Raw genomic sequence first — 25,393 nt, forward strand, 5'->3', positions numbered from 1 at the left:
CTACAAACTTATTTTTTTTTCAGGTTTCTTATATTACTTCATGCATTCAAATCTTTAAAATAAAACATGTAAAACTATACTAATACACATCATGTATTGAAACTTTTTCTTTTTAACTTTATTATTCTTTCAAAATTTTGTGTACTTACTTAAAATAAAAATTTATATTATAACGATAAATACAATTTATAGGTATACATTGTAACAATGTAATATTTGAGGATAAACTGATAATATACATATAAGGCCAATACTAAAATACACAAAAAGCACCAAAAAAAACAACAACACGGTCTCATATACAAGAAAGGACATAAGAAAGTAAACACAAACGACATTTCCCTCCGCAAACAAATCTCTCTCTCCACTTTAAAGAAACACTTAGAACAAATGAAGCATCATAGCGACCATGAATCCAAATCCCAAAACAAGCGTTTTCGCAGCGGAGGAGGAGTCAACCGGAGAGGTGCCTGCTCCGGCAAGATCAGCCGTTGGGCCATTAGTACTGGAAGGAAATGTCCCGACGGTTTTGGTGGTTGTGCTGCTGCTAGAGCTACCTGGTGAGCCTGGTAACAAGGGCAGAGATGTCCCCGCTGCAGCCGCTGGAGATAGTGCCGGAATGAGAGGCAGAGATGAGGAAGGAAGTGGAGTAGAAGAAGATGGAGAGAGAACAGGGACAGGGTTAAGAGGTAACAGAGGTTGAATAGGTAGAACAGAAGAAGGTGAAGGCGCGTTTAGAGATGGGACAGTGTTTGGAAGCGGTGCGGTTGGTGCTGCGGTTGCGGTTGGAACAACGTTTACCTCGAGTTTCATACCTTGGCTACAATGTCCTGGCATTCCGCAAATGAAGTACCTAGACAAAGTGATCCAGATTTAATATATAAAACATATTGCTATAAAATAATCATATTGTCATGATTTGTATGTTTGTAGAGTATTAACCTTTTTTCAGGGGTGGTGAGGGGAACAATGGAGTTTCCATTAGCGAACGTTATAAGCGGTTTAACCGATTGACAGCTATCTAACTCGGGTTTTGTGACTTCAACAACTGCTTTTGCTGAAATTCTTTCGGCTGGATTCAACTTCAGCAGTTTCTGCATTTGTTGGTGGAACACATAAGTTCAATAAGATGAAAGAGAAAATGAGATGGAACAAATTAGGAAAAAAAGAGGAAGCAGAAGCAAGAGAATCTATCTTTTCTTTGGAGATGTTTTGCAAAATATTCAAGAGAATCAGGCGGGTTACTTACCGTGAGAAGATCAACTCCTTGAGGCGAAAGAGATGGAATAGCACTTGCTAGGTCTTTGGGATGCCAATCTGGAAAGGATTTCCAGTTAATCAGAGAGGTAACACCCAGCCATTGCTGCTCGGTTGGTGTTCCTAGCACACTCCATGAACCAAAACCATTACTATTGTTTCTATACAAAGGCTGGTTCAGATAATCGCATGAATTCAGCAAATACAAAGGAGAGTTCAAAACAATGTTGTATCATTAAATGATCCAATGTAGGTAGAGCATAGCAAGTGATCGAGGAAATTAAGCAGTGGAAAGGTAAGATACCTGAACTTTTAATGCAACTGCGAAATCTCGCTGTAGGCACAGAAAAGAACATCCCCGGTGACAATCTCAGCTGTGCAACAACAAGAGATAAATAAAGACAGTGCAGAGACGGACGAATTGAAAAGGAAACAAAAACATAACTGAGACTAACCGAAGATGCAGCCAACAGCCCAGATGTCAACAGCAGTAGTATACTGGGTGGTGCCAAGAAGAATTTCAGGAGGTCTATACCAGAGCGTGACGACATCGTGCGTGTATGTCTTGACAGGGACAGTGAAAGCGCGTCCAATACCTAGATCGGCGATTTTAAGAAGTTGCTTATCTACCACAAGAAGAAGATTCGCTGGTTTCAGATCACGCTGAAGTTTCTGTGACAGTGTGCGACTCCCTTACAGAGCTGAAACAGTAGCTTCTGGATCAAACAAGGATCAAGGGGCTTAGGGCATCATTAATGGGGTAACACTTTTTTGTGTTCTTAGATTAAATATATAGTAAAAATAATGTAAGATCAGTTGTTAAGATCATAGGTTAAAAAAATGGGGGAACTAATTTTAGTGTTCTTAGAATAAATATATAATAATATAATATTCTTAAACATTTTACAAAGATGTAATTTATTATTAACTATAGACCAAAACTTGAATGTGAACAAAGATACAAACCAAATTCAATGATCCTTGGACAAAAAATTATTAATACTTACCTACAAAACTTTAGATAAGAAGTTAATGATTGCCCCGCTCAGATGTTTTGGTGAAACGTAGAACAGATGAGCAGCCACCTCAGATCACTGTCACCTTTGTCCAAACTGCTCACCGGCTTCACGAAACATCTGCTCTGTCTCAAGATAATTACCTTGATCCATATCACTTTGGCTTCTTACAAATAATACATCTTCATGTTGAGAAGAAGTACTCTTTTGAGTATCAAATTCTTGTATAAAAGGGCCAACTGCTACAAATTCCCCTGTTACCGAGTCAAACGTCAGTCCTCCTTCTACACCTTGGACAGAGTCCAGCACTGTCTATATTTTCCTTAGCGATCTATTCACTTTGTTAATCTTGCGAGATGGCCATCTCATGATTCCGTGCTGTCTACATATCCGTTTTAGTGTAGTCGGACAGACTGCAGAAAGAAAGAAAAAGAAAAAGCATCAAAGTCAGCAATTGAATATTTTGTAAGGGAAACAAGCAATATGAACACTCGTTTCTCACCACCAAGGCTTTTTGCAGCATCCTTTAAGCTCCCAGAGAAGTATTGTTGGAGTACATGTTCTGCTCACATTCTTCTCTGTACTGCTTTTCTTCTTCTCTGATCTTTTTGTACTGCTTGTCAAGTTTTGATATGTGAACATGACCATCAAACAAGACCATACTAAAACATGACCATCAATCATACTAAAACATGACCATATGCAAACATTACCATATGCGAACATGACCATGAAACAAGATCATGTTCAAAAATCGAACAAGAACATGACCACAACACTACTACAGAAACATCTGAGACCATTTTAAAAACCACTCAAACCACACCACTTAACAAACACAACACTAATACACAACCATCCGAGACCATCAAACACCACTCAAACCACAACACTGAAAAAAGCACAACACACAACCCACAACATAGACAAACTACAAAGCAACTCTAATCAATGCACCAACCCTAAACACTTAACAAACCACAACACAACTACACTTAACATCCGAAACACAACTCTAATCAATGCACCAACCTTGTGACTTACCTTTTTAGTTTCGACCAAATGCAGGTTTGTTGATAGTCCTTGACTTAATTTGCTCTGCTTGATCTTGCCTAAAAGCCTCAGAAACAAAACAACAAAACAAATAAAGTTAATCAGTGTAAGGTCGATTTCATAAACAACATATAACACTCGGAATTTTGTCATAAGAAAGAGCTCACTAAAATCCATGATTGATTAATTAAAACCGTTAATTGACAGATAATCTAAACCCTATACCATGTTACGAAACCCAAACCTAATTCAATTTTGCCCTAAATCGATGAAACATCCGACAAACAATGATTGAAAGGGGAAACGACGGGACTACCTCTATATCGCCGGAGATGATCTATGCCAGACAAAGGAGACGACTAGACAATGGGTCGGCTAGAAGATTTCGACTAAACCATCAAATCGCCGGAGATATCAGTCGACATAAGATGAGAAGTTAGCAAAGATCGGTTCCTCGGAAAACCTTAGCAAAGATCGATTTCACCATGCAATAGCTCTCGATTTGGGTGGTTTAGACGGAAGATTTTGGTGTTTCTACGGCGAGGATGAAGGAAAGGAAGCTGTCGCCGTTTTCTCTCTTTCGTCGCAAACCCTAGTCTCGATTTGGAAGAGATACAGAAATGAAATAATTTTGGGTCTTCCGCAAAAAAACGCAGCGTATCACGTGGTGACACGTTCATGAGAACTGGGCTTCAAACTGATCTACATGTAGACCCAAAAAATCGATCTAAGTCCACTATTCATTATTTTTATGTTTTAAACGGGCTTGGAACACCCCAACTGATCCCCCGTTAATGATGGCCTTAACCAGTCTTTAATGGGTCTTTTAACTTTAAATTAACATTAAATTTAATATTAGTTTAATTTAAAAACCTCACTATTTATGTATATTATATATTTTATTTTGTCAACAGGTTTAATAGATTAGCTCAAAGGAAGTCAACTTAAAGAAAAAGTGTTTACAAAACTAAGATAGCACGGTTTGGTACAAAATTTTTATGCCAATAAATTCGCTTTAGCATTTGCACTAGGAGAGATAAGATAAAAATAAAAAGTAGAGAACTCTTCCTTTTCACACTTGATCTCGTCCAATTAAATTGAGAAGACCAGCCATTCGGAAGGAGAAAACACCTCTTCACCAGGTATGAGTAGTTGGTGAGTAAAACTACGTCTCCATTGCCCGCACGAATCATATACTTCATCGTCCAAACTAAAAGCTTCAACCTCTGCATGTAACATAGATAAATTACATCGAAGGTTCGCTGCTCCATAGTAGGTGGGTCACTAACTATGTATATTAGTTTTCTCCTTCTATTGGTGAACCTTAAATATGAGTGGCTTAAGAATTAAAAGTTAATTATTTATAGAAAATGTCTTTTTTTAATATAATTTATAATGTAACAAATGTTGGTTCACTACAAGAAAACACGACTATTGCGAGGAACACTTGCGATGCCCTGTTTGGTAACGACTGTTACTTGTGGCTGTAGCTGCTTTGACTGTAAAAACTTTGACTGTAGAGACTTTTGCTGTAGAAACTTTAACTGTTAAAACTTTAATATTGACTGTTATTTATCTTGTATGTTTTTCATAAATAAAATAAATTTATGTGGCAACATAATAAATTTTATCAAAATTAAAAATTTAGAAAAATACAANGGTGACACGTTCATGAGAACTGGGCTTCAAACTGATCTACATGTAGACCCAAAAAATCGATCTAAGTCCACTATTCATTATTTTTATGTTTTAAACGGGCTTGGAACACCCCAACTGATCCCCCGTTAATGATGGCCTTAGAGCATGTTTATCGGTGGGTTGGAGTAAGGGGAGTTCTTAAATTTTTTATGAATTAATTGTGTACTGTTTGGAATATAAGAACCCATGATCTCTTAGATAAAATTTTCTCATTTATTGGTAAGTTCTTATTTTGGGTCTTTTATTTTTGAAAATATTGTTTTTTAAAATTTTAAATAGAATAGAAGTGGTATAAATGTGTAAGCATTTAAAATTTTATAAAATTAGAAAATATTCCATTTTTTAAAATTTTCAAACATACAAAACATAATAAAAACATTAATACATATTACAATAGAAGTACAATTCATACTGATTTATTTTAATACTGATTTGCTCCAAATTTTGCCCAAATATACAGCAATGTTAGCATACAAGTCATTTCAAGGTACAAAGAACTTGAAGAAATTTGTTCATCTTACACTGCAATAGAGTGAAACCTCAAAAAGATCTCTTTTAACATTTCGACCTATCAAAACATTGTTACTTTTAGAGACAAATTGTGATGTAATTGAGTCTTTTTTGAAGTGATTTTACGCCGGTGCATATAATTGTGATGTAATTGAGTCTTCATGATAACACATGAAAGCCTCTGAGAAAGATTGGCATAGAATCTAAGAAACAAAAAAACAATTGGCATAGAATCTGAGAAACAAAAAAACAATTGGCATAGAATCTGAGAAAGATTTGTATCAACCTCCATGAGAAGATGGAGAATAAGAAGCCTCACTCATACATCACAGACAAAAGAAAAACATCACCGATACCAATAAAATTTTCCCGAAGAGGCGGATGATGGAATCGCACTCTTCACAGAGTCAAAAAAGTTTCGAAAAACATGTCAAGGCCAAAAAAAATGAATCTGATACTCAGGAAAAGAAGCGGATGAGGGAAGCAGTGCCGGTAGTTATTCTATGCGGGGTTGTGACGAGAAGAGCCTGAGCTAGAGGAAAGGGTTGGAGAAGAAGAGCTTTCGCAAAAATGAGCTTTGTTGCTTAGACAAGCAAGTATTCTTTCTGATATTCTCTCACGATGACAGGAACACTTGTGGGAGGTACCTGAAAAAAGAAAACATGGTCAGTGTTCGATGGTTTGAGCTTCTGAATGAACTGAGAAACTGTGTTGCATGAGTTCTGTTTAAGGATGCGACTTGAGGACTCTAATGCTATGTTTTTAGAGGCGATGATTAATCTTACCATGCCATAATCTGTGATTATCATGGAAATGTAATCTGAAGGTGTAGCATCATACCTGTCATTAGACAAATCACACAACGGGTTTAGTAGCAGAGAAGAACAGTTTTAACAGAACATAGTTTCACTTCTCTGATCACACAAGCTTACATCAAGTTCGAAAACTGCAGGTTTGCGTTGTTGGTCAAGCCATCTAAGTAGTTTATGTCTTCTCTTCCATGAACTTTTGAAATAGCATTTGGATCACCTGTATGCATTTAAAGTATTGTCAATAGCAGCAAAATACGCAGCATCTTCAAGCCAACCTATATACACAGTAAAAAACATGGCATCCTCAATGAAATCTTGTAATCCAGAATAATTAAAGCCAGTGCAATGTAAACAAATGCCGTGAGCACTTCATATCGAAAAAAGGAATGCAAACAAACCTGAGATTTGGAAGAAGCATCTTGTGCACCCTCAAACCACCTTGTTGAGCTGCCAAATCTGTGAGAATACAATCAAACGCCCACAACACAAAGTGTCCAAGAGCCTCAACTGGACGGAACCTATTAACACACCAAGAAAACCAAATCTCAGATTCATTAAAACCTAAACCTATACTTGGATTCTACAAACCTCAAACATTGTCAATTATATAACACTCACATCGATCAGCTTAGACAAAGGAGACTCCTTAAACATTTTCACCCATGGAAACTGCACAGATGAAACACCAGAGAGTGCTCTCCCAAAGTAATCAGCAAATCTCATTAGCTGAATCTCAGGTTGAGTAGCATACGAATCCTATATAAAAATCGAAACTTTAGATCACAATTCACAAATTTAGATCGAAGCCTCAATCTGATCGCGAGAGAAAGAGGAAAGAGAGAAAGAAATTAATTGTCTCAAAAAAAAAAATTCCGTCTTGTATTATTCTGTCCGCCAACAAAATAAAGACACGTAGCGTCTCTTATAAACGATTTGAGTCTATTATATAAGAGAGCTTCTTCTGTTTTTTGTTTTCTTTTGATTTATTTTTTTGTCACAAAACTCTAAAAACCTTAGCTATGAACCTCCGATAAACATGCCCTTAGGGCTTTGCGATTTGATGAATTTCTTAAGATCAGTATCAAGGTACTCGAATACAACTGGATACGTTACGTAAGCTCTCAAACAACTCACTTTCAGGATATGTGAGTGTCATTTTCAAACCATAGGTTTTGATTTTTCTTGTTTCCATGCAGTGTGGCTGTGGAAGTCTAGAAGGAGTCACTGTTCTCACTACAAAAAAAAAAAGAGTCGGTTGTATCATTAACGTGTATCACAAGACTAAGTGATGCAATTACTTATTGATAAGTAAAGTAAATATATACAACTTAGCATCAATTAATTTAAATGATATTATAATTATCTAATTTGACATTAATTAGTTAAAATTGATTCAGTTTCTATTATATTGTATCACTTTTGAAAAACCAATTTAAAATAAAAATTTACATCATTTAGATAATTGATGTATTTATTCATATTTGGTATAAAATCATTTTTTAAAACGATACAAAATTTACATCATTTAATACTGATGTTAAATAAATATATTAATATCATTTAAAAATTACATATATATTTCAAAAAGAATAAATGTTATTAGAAGATAAAAATTGAAAAGTTGATCAATCAAAAATTATAGCAGATCATCAGCTAAACAAAACAAACCTAGATGTATCTTTATTTTCTTTTGCCCAAAAAAAAAGTTGTATCTTCATTTTCGTTGGATTATTAAGGATTCTTATTCATCATCATCAAGTAAGTTGTATGATGAATTGATTATTGACCGTATGATTTATTTTATTTGGAATAAGCCAATTTGTAATCAAAGAGAGAATTAATAAACTAAAGTGTAGTTACTTATTTTTATATATTGCTGATAATTGTGTATATTTAATAATATACTTTTTTCGTTTGTGAAGTAGAAGTTCTAGTATCCCACATCAGAGACTTCTTAAGCTTTGATGAGACAATATCTTTTATAAATACCAAATTAGTTTACCTATTTCTAATTTAACTGGTTCCATATATTAAGCCTTAGAATCACATAATTATTTAAGTTTGTTTTTGTCAGGTTAATTTATTTTAAAGATTCTAGTTACGAATATACTAAAAAAACGATTGGAAGTTATAAATAATTAAATATTACTCAGGAAAAAAAATTCATATTATTTATTATAATGTTTAATTTAACATCAATTTTTTAAATGATATAAATATTTTACATTAGTTTTGACAAATGATTCAAATATTTTATATCAATTTAGTAAAAATGATGTAAGACTTACATCATTTTTTGTAATTGATGTAAATGAGCATCAATTTTATTAATTGAAGCAAATATTTATCTCAATTAATACAAATTATTTGCATCAACAAAATGTAAATCATTTATTAAAGTGATGTAAATTATTTTTGCATCATTTAAAATTGATACAAATAAATAAAATAAATGATGTAAATCAATCATTTTTTTGTAGTGTCTTAACAAGTTCCTAACGAGATTGAGGTTCGTCAGTTTTTCGTTTTCTTTTTTTTCTTCTAAATCTGGATGCCTGGATGCCTTTGCATAACTCACATAGTGCTTTCCGGCAGAACCTCAATACCAACTATGACTCCAATGTTCCGGTGATTTTCATGACTTTGTGCCATGGCATAGCAAGGATGGTTGGTATTCTCCTGGTGATGTGTTCACACCCTTGTGGACCTCTGACACGATTGAATTTTTATTAAGACGGATACTCTATTGGTCAGAACATATCCTTGATGATTGTGTTGCGGTTCCCATTTCAATCAAGTTTACATACTTTCTTTGTGCCACAAGTTACAACAGCTCGATTTCAAAAACTATATGAAATTTGAACACTATTTTTTTTTTTACTTTATTAAATTAGTGGTGAAAACTATAGAGCATAATGATATTTAGGCGACATAATGTTAAAAATGTCTAGAAAACTCTATTTTTTGCAACTGTCTGGAAAAGTTATACTAGAGTACAAGAGTCGGTCAATATTAACTACACAATAAGGTCATAAAGTTGAAAAGATTCATCTCTAAGTCTCTATTATGTATTCTGGATATCTCACATATTCATATATTATTTTTAATAATTTATAAAGATCAATATAATAATATTTAAAGATCAAATATAATTATCTATTTATAAAGTCTATTTTGTTTTGTAAAGTCTATTAGCTCTACAGTAGAACCTCTATAAATTAATACTCGATAAATTAATAATCTCTATAAATTAATAAATTTCTCCGGTCCCAAGGTGGGACTAGTGTAATTTTGGACACTATTTGATAAGATAATAAGATAATAATTTTTTTGAAACGCCTTTGTAAATATATGGTCCCATCAATAATATAAATTAATAATTATATAAAATTATCAAAATATATGTATATATCTACACATTTATTTTTATTAGAGTTCATTTTTAATATTTTTACTATATAAAAATCTTTAAGTGCTATATTCAAAACATGATAATTGTTATTTTTATTGTATTAATTTTATAAAAATATTAGTTAAAAAGATTAAATCTTATTTTTAATATTTTTTACCAAATTAGGAAAGTCTCTCTATAAATTAATAATTAATTTATCGATAAATTAAAACCTCTCTAAATTAATAAAATTTCTTGGTCCCGACTTTATTAATTTATAGAGGTTTTACTTTACAAAGTCTATTTTGTTTTGTGATTCAATTGATAAATCTGTAAAGATCAATATAATATTTATCTTTTTTTTTAAGATTTGAGGTTTTTGAAAACAAAAAGAATTTAATTAACAAAATTTGGTCTTATTGATTTAAGCAAAATGAAAAATGATCACAAAAGAATAAAATAATATAATATAATACCATTTAACTAAATCATCCAAAGATGAAACCATTAGTATGAGATCTAGCACTATAAATTAAATTGATGAGTGAAAAACAAAAACAAAAAACAAAAAGATAGAAGTTATCCTTGTTGTTTCAAAAATATCTTTAGATTGAAGTTCATATAATTTTATAAGAAAACTAATTTAATTTGTCACTTCAAAAGTAATATTTTTAATTTGAAAGATTATGTGTGAGTGTTGAATTTATATCAACAAAACAACCAAATTATGTGTAAGTTTAAATTTTGATTGGGCCATTTGGTATTCCTTTTCTTTTAAGTCAAAACAAATTAAAATGTTTATTTATAATTAATTCACTTTTAAAGGCATGTAACTCCATTTAACTCTACATTAACTCAAATGTAACTCGTACCCAATAATTTTACATTCATTCCTCCCACTAATTTATTAATATTTCAAAAGAAAATGTTTCTTGTTAAATTTTAATATTTTCTAATTATTTGGGTTAGCTAAACTTATAGTCATATATATATATATATATTTATATTGCTTAAACTTTGAAATGAGGAATATTTTATACACAATAATTTTATACGTAGTTACTAAATTTTTGGATAATTTTTATTTGATTCAATTTTACTATACTACAGTCTTATGTTTACAATGACATTAAGAAAAACTCTTTAAATCAATTTTTGACATCTATAAAACATAATAAACATAGTTTCACTCATATTAGGAAAATGTTTTGAATTTTTGTATTATTATTTATATTAATATAACTTATCAATTTGTAATATTTTTTTTTTGTAGCATTTGTTAATTTTTGTTCTATAGAAAAATTAATATATTTTAAACTTTGTATAATAAATAACCATACCTAAAATTGTTGATACAAGTGTAGGGTTTAACTTGCACATCATTGCTATAAGAAATTCTGAGATTCATATTTTAGTAGAAAAAAAAAGAAAAATCTTTCTTTCAAAAAATATTTTATTTTAACAAAACTTCAGAAATATAATAAAACTTATTATGCATGCAACGACACAATGTGTGGACTAATACCTAGTTACATTTTATGATTTACAGGTTAAATCTAAAAATATGAATAATTTGAAATCATACACTAATATGATCCTTGACAAAAAAAAAAAAAAAAAAAAANTTTGAAATTACAAAATAATTGAGCACCTGCAACGAATGAACAAACTAATATGAAAGTACTAAACATAATGTTGGTCTATAACACTCTTCGTCTTTTTGGAAATCTACAGATGATGAGATTGCAACTCTCAACAGTTGTTGCTTCTTGTCGCGAAAACTGGTATAGTGGGGATAGTCGAACAGCCTCTTTTACTGCTGACGTGGCATTTGTCGTATTTTGATTCACTCCCGCCATTGGCATTTCGCGCCAAGGTTATATTTTTTAACTTGTGTTTTTTAATTTTTATTTTTAATTACTCACTCGGAAGCTAGCGAGACCGGAGATTTAAAAAAAAAAAAAAAAAATACAAGATAAAAGAAAAATACTCAAGAACCCTAAAAAAACAAAAAGGAGAAGAAGATAAGGAGAAAGGGGGAAATGGGAATCAAGGATCTTCTCAGGTTCATGAAACCTTACATCCTTCCCATTCACATCCAGAAATACGCCGGGAAACGAGTAATTTTCGATTTGTGTTTCCGTTAATCGTTCATTCTGGGTTGGTAAAATCTCCATTAAAATTTAAAAAAATCAAGTTTTTAAATAATGCATTTTTAACACATTCCAGGTGGGAATCGATGCATATTCATGGCTTCACAAAGGAGGTAAGCTTCTTGCTCTCTTCAATCACCTCTTCATTTCGTGCTTGGTCCAAATAAAAATGCTATATATATATTTTTTTTTTTTTTTAATCTGTTAGTAAACCTTGAAATTGCAATGAATACAAAACTAATGGATATTTCGCATGTGGAAACTGATTGATGCGTTTTCGAGCTGATACTTTAGAAATCGAGTGGTTTTGTAAATTTCATGACTTAATTGGATTCTTGTTCTATTTCTACAGCATACTCATGTAGTATGGAGCTATGTTTAGATACTGATGGCAAGAAGAAGCTGAGGTACATTGATTACTTCATGCACAGAGTCAACCTTCTTCAACACTATGAGATCATCCCTGTCGTTGTTCTCGATGGTGGTCATATGCCTTGCAAGGCTGCCACTGGTGATGAACGTCAAAGGCAAAACTCTCTCTCTCTCTCTCTCTCTCTCGCTCTCTCTTGTTTTTTCATATCTTCTTTGTTTCATTTTCCTTAATGAACGTTTCTCATTATAACTAATCGTTTGGCTTTGATTTTAATTACCAGGAAGCGAAAGGCGAACTTTGACGCTGCAATGATTAAGCTTAAGGAAGGGAATGTCGGAGCTGCCACCGAGCTTTTTCAGGTGCTTACTTCTTATTTCAATTGCTTTATTCTATAACTTGTATAACTGTCTGCCTTTTGAGTTGCTCTAATTAGCAGCTAGCTACTGAGCTTTTTCAGGTGCTTAGCTCTTTTCATTTCAATGGCTTATATCTTTGAGTTATGTAACTGTTTGCCGTTAGAGTTTCTAGCTATGAAAGCTTTGGGACTAGTTTGGGATTCACTAGGAAGCACATATTATTACTACTCAGTTTTTCTCTTTATCCGTTTTTTTTGCGTCTGAATTTGAGTCAATCAAACATAACATGTTCATCTTGATTCTGAAGTCTAGTTACAAATTATTGCTGTGTTGATTTGTGTGTTTTGTCAGTAATTGATCCTGTACTCTGCTAATAGAATTTGGTCGAGACTATGATATTGTGTGAGCTCATGCCCATTTGCATCACTATATGCAGAGAGCTGTTAGTGTAACATCATCCATGGCTCATCAATTGATTCAGGTATGGATTGTTTATTAACTTGAGCATATTTTCTTTATGGTAATATGGACTTTGTTTAGACCCTAACAACTTCACAGGTTCTGAAATCAGAGAACGTCGAATTTATTGTAGCTCCATATGAGGCTGATGCTCAGCTAGCTTACCTATCCAGCCTCGAATTGGAACAAGGTGGGATTGCTGCTGTTATAACTGAGGACAGCGATTTACTTGCATATGGCTGCAAAGCTGTAAGATTTTTTTCACTTCAAAAATAAACAGAGTTCATTATAAGTGTTTTAAGAGCAATGTATGATATGTTTCCCCAACATTTGTTTGGTAAAAGGTAATCTTTAAGATGGACCGGTATGGTAAAGGGGAGGAACTAATTCTTGATAATGTTTTCCAAGCCGTTGATCAAAAGCCTTCTTTCCAGAATTTTGATCAAGAGCTATTCACTGGTTAGTATTATATTATTATGTAATCTTCCCAACATACTTCGATGCATTGTTGATGACTGTTCTTGGTCTGGTCTCTTTACAGCAATGTGCGTATTAGCGGGATGTGATTTTCTCCCCTCGGTTCCTGGTGTTGGCATTTCAAGAGCTCATGCATTCATCTCCAAGTACCAGAGTGTAGAACGCGTAAGCATTTACTTTCTCCTATGATTGCTTGATACTTTCTCCCATCACTTAAGCAAAAAGCCTAAGACATTTGAATGTGGGAACAATACTGTATTACAGGTTTTGTCAGTTCTCAAGACGAAAAAGGGCAAACTATTTCCTGATGATTACTCCAGCTCTTTTGCAGAAGCAGTTTCAGTTTTTCAGCATGCTCGTATGTAAGTAACTCTTGTCTCACTTAGGTGTTGCTAGTATAGTAGTATCCATTCTTTTATGTTTCACACTAAAATTTCCTTTGATTCAATATGTTGCAGATATGACTTTGAGGCTAAGAAGCTCAAGCACTTGAAACCCCTCTCTCAGAACCTCCTGAGTTTACCAGTTGAACAACTTGAGTTCCTGGGACCGTATCCTTTTTCATTTCCTTCCTAAATATTTTGAACTTTCTCTTATAATATTATAAATCAGTGCATTAACCATTCTGAAACGCAATAATGCAAGTCCAGTATCATTCATCACATCTTCACATGGCTGTTATGCAGTTTTGTTCACCTTGACACATCTAACTCATCAGAGATTTGTCACCATCTGTTGCTGCTGCAATTGCTGAAGGAAATGTTGATCCCATAACCATGGAGGCTTTCAACCGCTTTCCGGTGTCTAAGAGACAGTTAGAGGCGCCTGCTCCATCATTCAAGGAACAGGAAAAGAGAAGCTCCTTTTTGTTATGTTCTTTGTCTGAAAATGAGGAAAGAATAGAGCTCAAAAGGAATGCAGATGAGGCTATGATCGATCTAGACAATGTTCTGAAGGAGACAAAGTTTTCCAAACAAGATTCAGATCTACACAAACTGCTTTCTCAGCCTAACAGGGATCAGAAGGTTATCCGGCCCAGCAATCCCTCACTCAATCCAGACAACAACCCGTTCAAAATAAGAAAGACAGATGAAATCAATCTGGAATGCGCAGAGTATGGTATGCAAGACCTTAAGGATTCTTTTGTGACCAAAAGCCCAGCAATGGATGTGTCTTCTTCTTCACCAAACTATAACGAACACGATTTTGCAATTGATAAAGAAGAGGTAATGATCGATTTGTCCAAGCTTGAAGACTCTGGAAGCAAACAAGACTCGGAGAAGAACATAGAGAAGGAAACATTCGAAGCAACAGAAGAAGATATAGTGGAAATTCAAAACCATGTGAACATTACAACAAAGAGAGTTCGTGGAGCAAAACCTAGAACGGAGAGTTTCAAAGTGAAAACAAACTGTAGAAGTTCAGAGAGCAAGAAGACTACAATTAAGAAGAAACACAGTATATTAGATTTCTTTCAACGATTATAGTCGTTATTTTTGGTTTGTAATCTGTTCTTAGCTTCAACATAACTCTTTAATATATGATTTATTAAAAGATAAAGAGACGAACACCATATATTATAGCAAGCAACTCCATAATTCCATCATATGGAAAATAAAAGGAGGGTACACATATTTATCTGCAAATATAGATTATAGGTATAACCGGATAGACACATATTGTTTCATGGCTATATTGCTTAGTATAGGCTATAGCTACAACCGGACTAATAGAAAATGTGGTTTGACATATTAACCCACATTTTTGTCCGCTCTGGTTTATATATATAGGTAAAGGCTCTTTTTGGTTTTTAAACCAGAAAGTTCCGGATTTTGGGCTCATTTGCAGCAGATGGTATTTGTTTGTTGCTTGTACTAGCGCCTGCGTGAAGCAGGCTCCTTTTGGGCGTTGAAGTAGACAGTGGCCACAGGTAGACCAAGATCGAGATGTCCGGCGAACATTCGGGTGCTGAAATTGGCTCGTGACAGCGGCTGCTGCACCATCAGACCCACCGGTGAGTTTTGCCTGAAGAGTACAAATATGTAACGGTGAATCCCCACTGGTGGTTTTGGTTCCATGTAAGGAAGTATCTCCTTTCCTGAAATTCAAAACATGAAATATTTTTCATCGTAACTAAAATAAAAATAAATTAAGCAATATAACTGTTTTCACTAGAGAAAGTCTCGTCTCGTACAAGACGGCTTCCTTTATTCATTTTTGTGTTTTGTGGTGTTTAAGGTTTTTTATTAGATGACATGTGTACGTTGTTTAGTCGAGATACATCAATGTACACGTACGGACAAACATGAGATGTTGGTTTGAGAGGACACCACATGTCGCAACTGTGGGACATAGCTTGATACACAGGAATATTAACTAGTGATATGCCTTATAGATAAACTAAACCTATATAGTTAAAAACTGATGTAAACTACTAACTGGGTTCATCTTTCTTCAAGAATAATGTATTTGAATTTGAATTATGTTTGGTTTGCCAATGTCATATATCGCAGGATAAAACTTGGCTATTGCCTACTAAAATTATATAACATAAGCAACTTATGAGAGAGTTAGGTATATTGTTTTCGACCAATCGACATCGTGCCATACTGAAGTCGTTGTTCTCTAATCAACTTATGTTTATTCTTATAATATTCATTTCATATGTAAACCGAAAGCACCACGGTCCGAAGATAATATGATTTAATGAATAATATAAAAATTAGTGTAACGGATAGTCAATTAGATCTAAACACATTATCATGGACATAATTAACTATCACTACATTTTCTTAATGCCTTGCACACTAACGTCACTTTATCTATAATGCAAGCAAATTAAAATAGAAAGCAATAAACCTGTTTTTTAACAAAAAAAAAGAAAGAAGCAATAAATCTGTTCACTGTTGTAAGAATCTGTTCACTTTCAGGAGTTATAACTGTAGCAAAGATATTAACGTAATAGAATATCCTAAGAAGCAATTTGAGTTTTGTTTTCAAAATCGAGAACTTAGCTTTGATATTTTTCATACCTTTTGAGGGGTTGGTGCCACCGGGAATATCCACGACAATCCTGGAAATAAAAAATAATAGTGTTATTTTTTGCTAAGACTAATAATAGTGTTGATTTACCCTTATTTATCCGTTATAAGACTAATAAATTGTTCACGTTGATGTCAAAACAAAAAACAAGAGTGCGTCACTTGTACGCACCAATGGACCCATTCTCTCAGGCTCGGCTCGCTTGGGCTAGGTGCGTCCGGGTCGGTCATCACCTGCATGCATCGAAATATTTACATTTACAGATGGCCAATGAAATTTTAACACATGCAACACGTCGTCTAGCTCAAACAATTAAACGTTATTATTGTAATCAAAATTTCAGCTAAACCGTGACTAACACATTTAAGTATGTATTAGAAACTCACTGATATTTACACCTATCTATGTTAATATAAAATTTACGTACGTCAACATCTATGTGAATGTACCAGTATGTGTAAAGTAGTATAGCACTTCAACGTTTGTTTTTTAGTATATCTAATGTATTAAGAAAATAGATTCCAGATAGATGCTTCATGCTTCAATATGTATACATAATACATGTTTGAAAGTTTATCATAGCAAAACACTTCTATTTAAAAATATACATGTTTGAAGTTTATCATAGAAAAAAATTATATATATATAGAGATTGTGTTCGAATGCATTGGACATCTTAAAAATGGTGCTGAAGTAATATATGCATGCATGTTTCTACAATAATGATGACGGAGACCATGATCATGATGGAAAGGAAGCATGTAACGCATGTGCATATATATGTACACACATATATGTTTATTAGTACATAAATGAATAGATGTGAGAAAATGGATACATACGAGAGTGTAAAGCTCATCGGAATGGCCGGAGATGTTGACTTTTGGAGGGTTGAGGGTGGTGGAGGGTTTGATCTCGCATCCGTTAGTGATATGTTTGGGGCCGAAGTAGACAGACATATTGGCGGTTGGGATGAACATGTCCAACACATCTCCGATCACTCTTCCGACCACCAAAGGATCAATAGAAGCTGCCATCGAACCACGGAGAGGGAGATATAGAGAGAGAAAGAGAGAGAGATTCTTATTTTAAAAGAATCCTTGTTTTGTTTATATCGCATGTCCGAATTCGGATGGACATCTATGTGATGGTTTATATAGAAAATCCTTTCACAAAAAAACAAAATGGTAAAAAATACTTTTTTCCTTACATCAGGAAAATATTTAATAAGAGCCTCGGACAAATACAATGAATATGAACCACGATGGCGATACATTCATTTTTCGATATTTATTTCGACGTTAAATTATTATAACTATTTTAGTTTATACTGAAACAATATTAATTGATTTTCTTACCATGTTTTCTTTTTAACATTTTACGAAATATCTATTGCAGCGCAGTAAAACACACAATACAAACTTTTTATTGTTAAATTCTCTGTTAACTATAGAAAGAACAAAATTTCTATATATAAACTTTAAAAAATTATGAGTGAGACATATTTTATTTTTGGAGTATATATAGTATATATTTTTACGTAACGTATAAACGTAACGTGTAATGTTTTTATAATAACAAAATAAAATAAAGAAACTATTGTGAAGCGTTATTTTCTTCTTTTTTGGATTATTATGTGAGCGTTATGTTCTTTAACAAATTTTGTCGTTAATTAGATGTGNTATATAAACCACGATGGCGATACATTCATTTTTCGATATTTATTTCGACGTTAAATTATTTTAACTAGTTTATACTGAAACAATATTAATTGATTTTCTTACGATGTTTTCTTTTTAACATTTTACGAAATATCTATTGCAGCGCAGTAAAACGCACAATACAAACTTTTTATTGTTTTAACAATAACTTCTCTGTTAACCATAGAAAGAATAAAATTTCTATATATAAACTTTACAAATTATGAGTGTTTATAAAAATATTACACGTTACATTTATACGTTACATAAGAATATATTAAATATATTTTAAAATTTCTCTGTTTATGTAACGTATAAATGTAATGTGTAATATTTTTATAATAACAAAAATAAAATAAAGAAACTATCGTGAGGCGTTATTTTCTTCTTTTTGGATTATTATGTGAAGCGTTACTTTTTTTAACAAATTTTGTCGTTAATTAGATGTGTAATCACGTGTAGCGGATTTTCCGCATAATTTTTTTTGTATTTATCAAATTAAAAAGTTAATATGAAATTATATTTTTTTAATGTTATGATAGTATTATAGAAAAGTATAAACTCCATTTGTATTACAAAGAGTGTTATTTTGACATTTTCATATAAATTAAAAAAATTATGTAAATTTTTACCATACTTTCTATATATACACTAAAATGTATTCTTTCTAATTCATAAATTAATATATTAATGATATAAAAGAGATTTAATTCTAAACTGTAGGATTAAATCTTAAAATAATTTTTTTTGTGAAACAATATTACAACTTGATACTTATTGTGAATCAGAAAAAGTAAAATTTTTGGTTGAAAGTAAATAACCAAATAAACTATCATCTATTTTGTCGTCAATGGTAAAAATATATCATGACAGTCCACTCGTGTCTTATGATCTATGGTCGGTCCAATCATGATCAGTATTAATCAAAAGCATAAAAAAAAATATCAGTACATTATAGAACATCGATCAAAATGTTTTGATACAAATTACCGTGAGAATGAAAATATATTTTACTTTCCTATAATGAGTAAAACAACAGAACTAAATGTTGAGAGATAAGTAAGTTTAGTACTCATTAATAGCAAATTTAATGTTTTCGGATCAAGTACAATATACAGTTTTGGCCTTGGTTATAATGAGCGAGCTAGAGAGGAAGAAGAAACTGAAGGAAAAGGTTAAAAGAAGGATTTGGTCGGATTAGTGTAACCTATAAGCCATGCATAGGCCATTTCAAACTCTTTTGCATCCACAATTATGATACGTGTCGTATCTTCGTCTCAGCTGTTACCCACGATCCCTTTTGTTCATCGTGCCACGTGACATCATTTCTGCCGTCGGTTAGGAAGGATCATCCTCTACACGTGGAAGTTCCTTGTGGTACTCGATTGGTAAATTAATTTCTACTGGTGGTAACTCTTATTAAAATCATATACTATAGGTTTTTGGAGCTCATGTACACGGTCACACACAACTCACAAGTAAGAATAAAGAAAATATGTTAGGATGATCGCATCGAGACAACATATCGCAGAAGGAGTAGGGAGACTCACAATTATTAGAACAAAATAAAAACAGAGTATTGGGAACCTAATCTCGTTCAATCTTGCCCAAAATTCTACTAACTCTGTCAATTACATTATGCATATACACGAACTCTCACATCTTAGAGGAGGAGCTGCATCGAATGCCATAATTATTGTTCAAGAAGCAATGTCTCCATAAGCCACTTGAATAGAGAAGAAGTTCTTGTAACAAAACGACATTAAACCACGATTGCGCCAAAACCAAAACCATCTATTCAAAAACAATCACTTGATTTTTTTTAGTTGAAAGTAATAATATTTAATCAACCATAATACTTATTTACATTTAAAGCATCAGTTATATATTGTTTATTTTCTTTGAAAGAAATAGAAGATGATTGAAACAGAAATCGAATGTTACTCTTGCTTATGTCATGGATCGTGTGACAAACCACACCCTTAAAGTGCCTTCATGTTTTAAAACCACTACTTTTAAGTATCAGTTTGGTTTACATTATTCAAAAGAAGCCGTACTTATCATGCCAATTAGTTTTATTTATAATAAATATTTGGTTCGGATCTCATATACAAACAATTTGCAACCAACCGCGTCGAATAATCAGGAGGTTAAAGCAAACACGCCACTAAAGCTTCTTTTTCAAAAGGACTAATTGAAGGCGTAAAATATGTTCATGCTCTTTAACAACAATCACTAGATTTTTTTTTTTTGTGTGCAACCAATCACTAGATTATAAGAACTCGTATATATTAATAAGTCCAGTGTCATCTCCATCTATGGCATATACTAATAAGCTAGAATGTCAGGGAACTGTAATCTGGTCACTCTTCTTGGGGCATTATTGGTACTAACCATCTTCCATAATCAGGTTATTGTTGATACCAACCGCGGCGAGGGTATTCCAGTGGTAGGACTGTTCACTTTCGGAGACTCCTACTTTGACGCTGGAAACAAATTGTTTCTCACCGAAAACCAAAATCCTCCCCAAAGCAAATGGCCATATGGAAAATCCCGAGATGACCCTAATGGCAAGTTTTCTGATGGCAACATTGTCCCATACTTGTAGCTATTTTGTATATTATTGAGAAATCAATGCTTAATAACTTTTTCTTTTTCTTTTGAACACCAATGCTTACTAACTATCTTTCTTTAAAAAATAAAATAAAAAATAAATAAATTTGGTGATATAGCTGAATTCATGGGCATTACGAAAGAGATCCCACCAGCGTTTAAACCTGGCGTTGATATTTCACGTGGAGCCAGTTTTGCTGTCGCCGATGCTTCTATTCTTCCCGGAACATTCGTAAGCCCTCAGTTAATTAATTTCCTTTCGAAACTTTTATTACTAATTTAAATTTCTTACAAGTATATAATTGTACGTATATATGTAGATGACACTAACTCAGCAAGTGGATAAATTTAGAAGTATGAAATCAAACTGGACGGACGATTTCATTGGAAAGTCATTGTTTATGATTTACATTGGTACAGAAGATTACTTAAACTTTACCAAGAGCAAACCCAATGCAGACGCCTCTGCTCAGCAAGCTTTTGTCATTTCCACTATTAACCAATTGAAGAACGACATCAACGTACGTACATTGTTGATATATATGATTACACGTTAATTTTTATACATTTACGATATAAATTAACACTTATAATATTTGCAGTTCCTATACTCTTTAAAAGCGAGTAAATTTGCCATTCAATTGTTAGCACCATTGGGTTGCCTACCAATATCGAGACAAGAATATAAGACAGGCAGCGAGTGTCACGAGCCGCTCAACAATCTGGCCAAACAACACAATGAGAAGATTGGTCCAATGTTGAACGACCTTGCTAAAAAATCCCCCGGTTTACAATTCACCATCTTCGATTTCTACAACGCCGTTCTACGTTGGACACGTAGGAATCTCAACTACAGTAAGTCATCTTGTCATCCAGCCACAACTATACAGTTAATTACGACAATTGATTTTATTTGGTTGTAAACTTAAAGAAAACAAATAAAATCGGACAAACAAATATAGGTCAAAACCATGTAGTTGACTTGTTCCATATATAAAACTAATGGAGTATATAAACACTATAATTAAGCAGGGTTTTATGTCGTTCAGCCTATGACCCTTCGTGAGCTCATTGTCTATCCTTTTAACGAGCCTATGCGTGAGTATTGGCAACCAAACAATTCCAGCATCACAACTGATGGTTAAAGACGACTATACAACACAATCAGAAATCGAGATAAACAATATTACCCCGTATCGGGGAAGTTTTTGTTGTTGTTGTTAAATCGATCGAAATTTACTAGATCAATCAATCGTTCGATCTTATTGGATATTGTGTTATGCAAGCCGGTCCACCGGTCCATTATTATCATAAGTCTTCACTCTTAATCCATGTCAACCGAGGAAGAGACAATATACTCAAGCACAGCTCTGTAGACAATCGAGGAGAATATATTCCTTGGGAAGTAAGAAAGAAGGACAGAAGTTCTATAGTAGACTGTCACAGAACCCGTCTCAAACACCGTTATGCCTATAGTCTCGTCAGTCGTCACAAGTAAAACCAACCAAGCATTCAATGCCAAACAAATGCGTTAGTAATAGCCAACCTCCACTTTTTCTACCAAAAAAACCAAAGATCTTAACTTACACACATAGACACAGTAGACTGCATATGTTGTTGTACACCATCCTAGCCTTTTAAACATAACAAATTTTAACATTTAAACACTCAAAATTTAAAACCAAAAACCCTAATTAAAAACAGATATGATAGAACACTACTTTGTTTTAACACTGAGGAAGATCATGAGGAGGAGGAAGCAGAGTCTGTGAAGGAAGAGGTCCATCCTTAACGATAAAACCCATAGCTAATCCCCAAGAAGTATGTTGTTCTAAATGACAGTGAATAAACCAAACTCCAGGATTATCCGCATTGATCCTAATCGCCGCCCATCCTCCCGTCGGCACCGCGTAAGTGTTCCTCTCCGGCGGATCCACCAGATTATACCTTTTCGGATCCTTCTCCGGGTCAAAATTCCCGAATCCTCTCCCCACTACGAAGAAGTTATGTCCGTGTACATGCAACGGATGGTTCTCGACGTTCAAGAAACTCGTCCCCTGAAACACGATCTCTAACCTCGTCCCGAACTCCACTTCGAATAGCTTCGTCCCGAACTCGGTGTTCATGTTCTCCGATACCGGATTTACTCCCGTGAAATCGAATCTGTTCGGCGGATTCTCAGGGAAATCGAGTGAGAACACTCCTTTGCTCTGTTTCTTGTAGTAGCTCTGGAGGATCGAGATCGGAGGTCTAACGAAGGAGACGTTGTTCATGGATGCGAAGTATCTCTTCCCGTCGTAACCTCCGCAGGTCTGATTTAACGGACAGTTCTGGAGATTGAGACTGATCGTGGTGATCACGCGCTTGTCGATCTTCGTCGGGACTTTACATGGATACTCCTCCGATCCGAGGCTCTTGATGTTATCGGAGAATCTCGTCGCGAATTTCGTGTCCAGCATGTTCGGGAGAGCATCGACGATTGTCGACGACATCGCCGTTAATCGCCGTCTCCGCCGTGTGATTTCGGAATTTTTTTCCGGTTTGGTGTAACGGAGGAAGCCGACGGTGGTTGAGTTGTCGAATGGGAAGACGGAAGTGACGTAAGGAGTCGCGGCGATGAGAAACTCTCCGCCGGAGAGTTGGTTGGTGCGGAAAAGGAGGGTGGTGGTTTGACCCGGAGCGATCATGATTGCTTTGGTTTCAACCGGTTTGGTGTAAACCGCGTCGACCTCGACGACGGTTAGTGTGTGATTCGATACAGCGAAGAAGAGCTCGCTGTTTAGAGCTGCGTTGATGATGCGGAGGATGTAGGTTTTTCCGGCGTCTACGGTCGCCGTGAAAGTATCTGCGCACAATCTCATAATCAGTGAGAAACGGACCGGAATTGACTCCTATCCGAATTAGAATTTAAAAATCATCGGTTGAGAGGAGAAATTGTTGGACCTTTAGTAGAACAAGGATAAAGTGGGCCGGGAAGCCCGTTAATGGTGTATGCGTCAGAAGCGTTAGGCCCGCCTCCGGTCTTGAGCATCTCCTTCTCCACTAAGTCGACGTCATTATTCCACCATTCACCTACAACAACATTTTCACATATGTTTTTCATTTTACATCGTGTGCAATAAATAATATATTAGTTAAATGATCATTACTGCTATTGGGCATAGTTTTGTTTCTCACTTACAATATTTTAATGGAAAAGAAAGACAAACAAATAAAGTTATATTTTGTATACCGAGTATAATGGGAATTTCGGATTGGATGTGGCTGCCGGAGAAGGGATAAGGCTTCCGCGGGTAGATGATGAAGGCGCCGTAGACAGAGGCGCGTTGCCATGAGTGATGAGCATGCCAAAGGAGTGTGCCTCTTTGATCTTCCACTTTAAATCTATATGTATATGATTGTTTCGATCTTATCGGACACTGCGTTATGTAAGCCGGTCCATCTGCCCAACCGGTTCGGTATTGCCTTAAACCATGCCTACTCGCAATCACAAACCCCAAATAAATCGATAAAATTTATCAACTCACAGAGAGAAGTAAGTGTTTAAGTTTATGCATGCATGAAATGTTGTTGTTATATATAAATTTTTACCAATGAATAGTTGTATTGTGAGCGATCCGGTTAGTCACTTTGATTTCTACGGTGTCACCTTCGTGTACCGCCACCGTCGGTCCTGGATATTGTCCGTTCACCGTTAAAAGTTGTTTCGTGTGGCACAATCGAGTTACTTTCTTCCATTCGACCTAAAAAACCAAAAAAAAAACTGTAAGATCATATTGAAAATGTTATGACTGATTGTATAAATGAATAGTAACAAAAATAAGTGTAGGTGTCAAAAACAAGAAACTGAGTGAAACTAAAATTGCTTACATTGAAGTGAAATCGGCGGATGGTTGACGCCGAAGAATGAGGGAGAAGAGTTGCAAATAGAAGCAAAAAGGTCGAAATCACTAGAAACCCTAAATTCTCCATTTTCATTTATAGAATACTGATCGATCTAGCTTCTTTTTTTTACTTAGCTAGCTATATGATTATTGATCAAGTTAGCTGTTGTGGAGGTTCTTTATATAGGATCACATTGGGGGTTTGCTTTCTACTTTTAATACATAATTCTGTCAAAGTACCTATATTTTTCTCCAAAAAATATCGTCTTGCAAGGAGAAAAAAGGAAATGAATAATAACCGGTAAGTTTTCTTACATTATTGGATCGGTAGGTGAGTGTACCACGTACAAAAAAAAAGTGAGCCAGTTATTTTATATATTTTTGAAAGATTTCAAATCTCTCGTAGAGTCTCATCTCAAATGGATTTAATTCACTGCTTCTAAATAATATAGTACCACTAAAACGATCATCTTATAAACTAAGCCTTTTTCTTGTTTTTAAGGCATACCTAGCTAGTTAACTAACCTTTTTATCTATTAGTCCGAACATTTTTTTGTAACGACTACTTTTATAAATTTTTGATCGTATTATCATCTTTA

At 34.1% G+C, this 25,393-nt stretch overlaps 5 protein-coding genes and 1 long non-coding RNA gene across 11 annotated transcripts; 2 read left to right on the plus strand and 4 right to left on the minus strand.

Annotated features, from left to right (window-relative positions):
• Positions 156-3,981, minus strand: LOC104756145 (uclacyanin 1). 5 transcript variants are annotated; one of them, XM_010478675.2, is made up of 9 exons: positions 3,643-3,981; positions 3,318-3,385; positions 2,776-2,886; positions 2,265-2,686; positions 1,713-1,958; positions 1,562-1,631; positions 1,250-1,380; positions 943-1,094; positions 156-853 (listed from the first exon to the last, which is right to left on the minus strand). In XM_010478675.2, exons 5-9 carry the CDS (start codon positions 1,806-1,808, stop codon positions 382-384), a joined length of 921 nt encoding a protein of 306 aa, XP_010476977.1. In that variant the 5' UTR covers positions 1,809-1,958; positions 2,265-2,686; positions 2,776-2,886; positions 3,318-3,385; positions 3,643-3,981; the 3' UTR covers positions 156-381. The 5 variants fall into 5 exon arrangements, 4 of the variants coding, with proteins under 4 accessions (XP_010476977.1, XP_010476976.1, XP_010476974.1 ...); XM_010478674.2 differs by having other exon boundaries at positions 1,713-1,970; XM_010478672.2 differs by having other exon boundaries at positions 1,713-1,973.
• Positions 5,774-6,370, minus strand: LOC109130220. Its single transcript, XR_002036319.1, has 2 exons — positions 6,320-6,370; positions 5,774-6,181 (listed from the first exon to the last, which is right to left on the minus strand). It is a non-coding gene; the product is annotated as an uncharacterized LOC109130220 (long non-coding RNA).
• LOC104756148 (exonuclease 1-like) lies at positions 11,704-15,223 on the plus strand. Its single transcript, XM_010478677.2, has 11 exons — positions 11,704-11,857; positions 11,967-12,003; positions 12,243-12,417; positions 12,544-12,622; positions 13,056-13,100; positions 13,178-13,327; positions 13,423-13,537; positions 13,620-13,720; positions 13,820-13,917; positions 14,014-14,106; positions 14,274-15,223. The coding sequence occupies exons 1-11, from the start codon at positions 11,780-11,782 to the stop codon at positions 15,040-15,042; spliced, it is 1,740 nt and encodes a 579-aa protein (XP_010476979.1). The 5' UTR covers positions 11,704-11,779; the 3' UTR covers positions 15,043-15,223.
• Positions 15,117-17,729, minus strand: LOC104756146 (protein MOTHER of FT and TFL1). Its single transcript, XM_010478676.2, has 4 exons — positions 17,440-17,729; positions 16,769-16,830; positions 16,588-16,628; positions 15,117-15,653 (listed from the first exon to the last, which is right to left on the minus strand). Exons 1-4 carry the CDS (start codon positions 17,632-17,634, stop codon positions 15,430-15,432), a joined length of 522 nt encoding a protein of 173 aa, XP_010476978.1. The 5' UTR covers positions 17,635-17,729; the 3' UTR covers positions 15,117-15,429.
• LOC104756149 (GDSL esterase/lipase ESM1-like) lies at positions 20,448-22,347 on the plus strand. 2 transcript variants are annotated; one of them, XM_010478678.2, is made up of 5 exons: positions 20,448-20,867; positions 21,030-21,142; positions 21,231-21,431; positions 21,513-21,765; positions 21,940-22,347. In XM_010478678.2, exons 1-5 carry the CDS (start codon positions 20,639-20,641, stop codon positions 22,053-22,055), a joined length of 912 nt encoding a protein of 303 aa, XP_010476980.1. In that variant the 5' UTR covers positions 20,448-20,638; the 3' UTR covers positions 22,056-22,347. The 2 variants fall into 2 exon arrangements, with proteins under 2 accessions (XP_010476980.1, XP_010476981.1); XM_010478679.2 differs by having other exon boundaries at positions 21,943-22,347.
• Positions 22,438-25,004, minus strand: LOC104756150 (laccase-1-like). The gene is made up of 5 exons (XM_010478681.2): positions 24,781-25,004; positions 24,502-24,653; positions 24,143-24,387; positions 23,854-23,982; positions 22,438-23,755 (listed from the first exon to the last, which is right to left on the minus strand). Exons 1-5 carry the CDS (start codon positions 24,886-24,888, stop codon positions 22,638-22,640), a joined length of 1,752 nt encoding a protein of 583 aa, XP_010476983.1. The 5' UTR covers positions 24,889-25,004; the 3' UTR covers positions 22,438-22,637.

Source organism: Camelina sativa, chromosome 17, assembly GCF_000633955.1.
Source record: "Camelina sativa cultivar DH55 chromosome 17, Cs, whole genome shotgun sequence".
In the NCBI taxonomy this organism is placed as follows: domain Eukaryota; kingdom Viridiplantae; phylum Streptophyta; class Magnoliopsida; order Brassicales; family Brassicaceae; genus Camelina; species Camelina sativa.

Excerpts from the sequence above, each read along its gene's own strand:
- LOC104756145 (XM_010478675.2), bottom strand. The coding sequence starts at position 1,808 with ATGTCGTCACGCTCTGGTATAGACCTCCTGAAATTCTTCTTGGCACCA. Across the intron at positions 1,632-1,712 it reads GGCTGTTGGCTGCATCTTCG|CTGAGATTGTCACCGGGGAT; the intron begins GTTAGTCTCAGT and ends GTTGTTGCACAG. Across the intron at positions 1,381-1,561 it reads CAGTTGCATTAAAAGTTCAG|GAACACCAACCGAGCAGCAA; the intron begins GTATCTTACCTT and ends GGAGTGTGCTAG.
- LOC104756148 (XM_010478677.2), top strand. The coding sequence starts at position 11,780 with ATGGGAATCAAGGATCTTCTCAGGTTCATGAAACCTTACATCCTTCCC. Across the intron at positions 12,418-12,543 it reads ACTGGTGATGAACGTCAAAG|GAAGCGAAAGGCGAACTTTG; the intron begins GCAAAACTCTCT and ends TTTAATTACCAG. Across the intron at positions 13,918-14,013 it reads GTTTTTCAGCATGCTCGTAT|ATATGACTTTGAGGCTAAGA; the intron begins GTAAGTAACTCT and ends AATATGTTGCAG.
- LOC104756146 (XM_010478676.2), bottom strand. The coding sequence starts at position 17,634 with ATGGCAGCTTCTATTGATCCTTTGGTGGTCGGAAGAGTGATCGGAGAT. Across the intron at positions 16,629-16,768 it reads CTGAGAGAATGGGTCCATTG|GATTGTCGTGGATATTCCCG; the intron begins GTGCGTACAAGT and ends TTTTATTTCCAG. Across the intron at positions 15,654-16,587 it reads TGGCACCAACCCCTCAAAAG|GAAAGGAGATACTTCCTTAC; the intron begins GTATGAAAAATA and ends TTTGAATTTCAG.
- LOC104756149 (XM_010478678.2), top strand. The coding sequence starts at position 20,639 with ATGTCAGGGAACTGTAATCTGGTCACTCTTCTTGGGGCATTATTGGTA. Across the intron at positions 20,868-21,029 it reads ATCCCGAGATGACCCTAATG|CTGAATTCATGGGCATTACG; the intron begins GCAAGTTTTCTG and ends TTGGTGATATAG. Across the intron at positions 21,432-21,512 it reads AATTGAAGAACGACATCAAC|TTCCTATACTCTTTAAAAGC; the intron begins GTACGTACATTG and ends TAATATTTGCAG.
- LOC104756150 (XM_010478681.2), bottom strand. The coding sequence starts at position 24,888 with ATGAAAATGGAGAATTTAGGGTTTCTAGTGATTTCGACCTTTTTGCTT. Across the intron at positions 24,654-24,780 it reads TCCGCCGATTTCACTTCAAT|GTCGAATGGAAGAAAGTAAC; the intron begins GTAAGCAATTTT and ends TTGGTTTTTTAG. Across the intron at positions 23,756-23,853 it reads TTATCCTTGTTCTACTAAAG|ATACTTTCACGGCGACCGTA; the intron begins GTCCAACAATTT and ends GATTGTGCGCAG.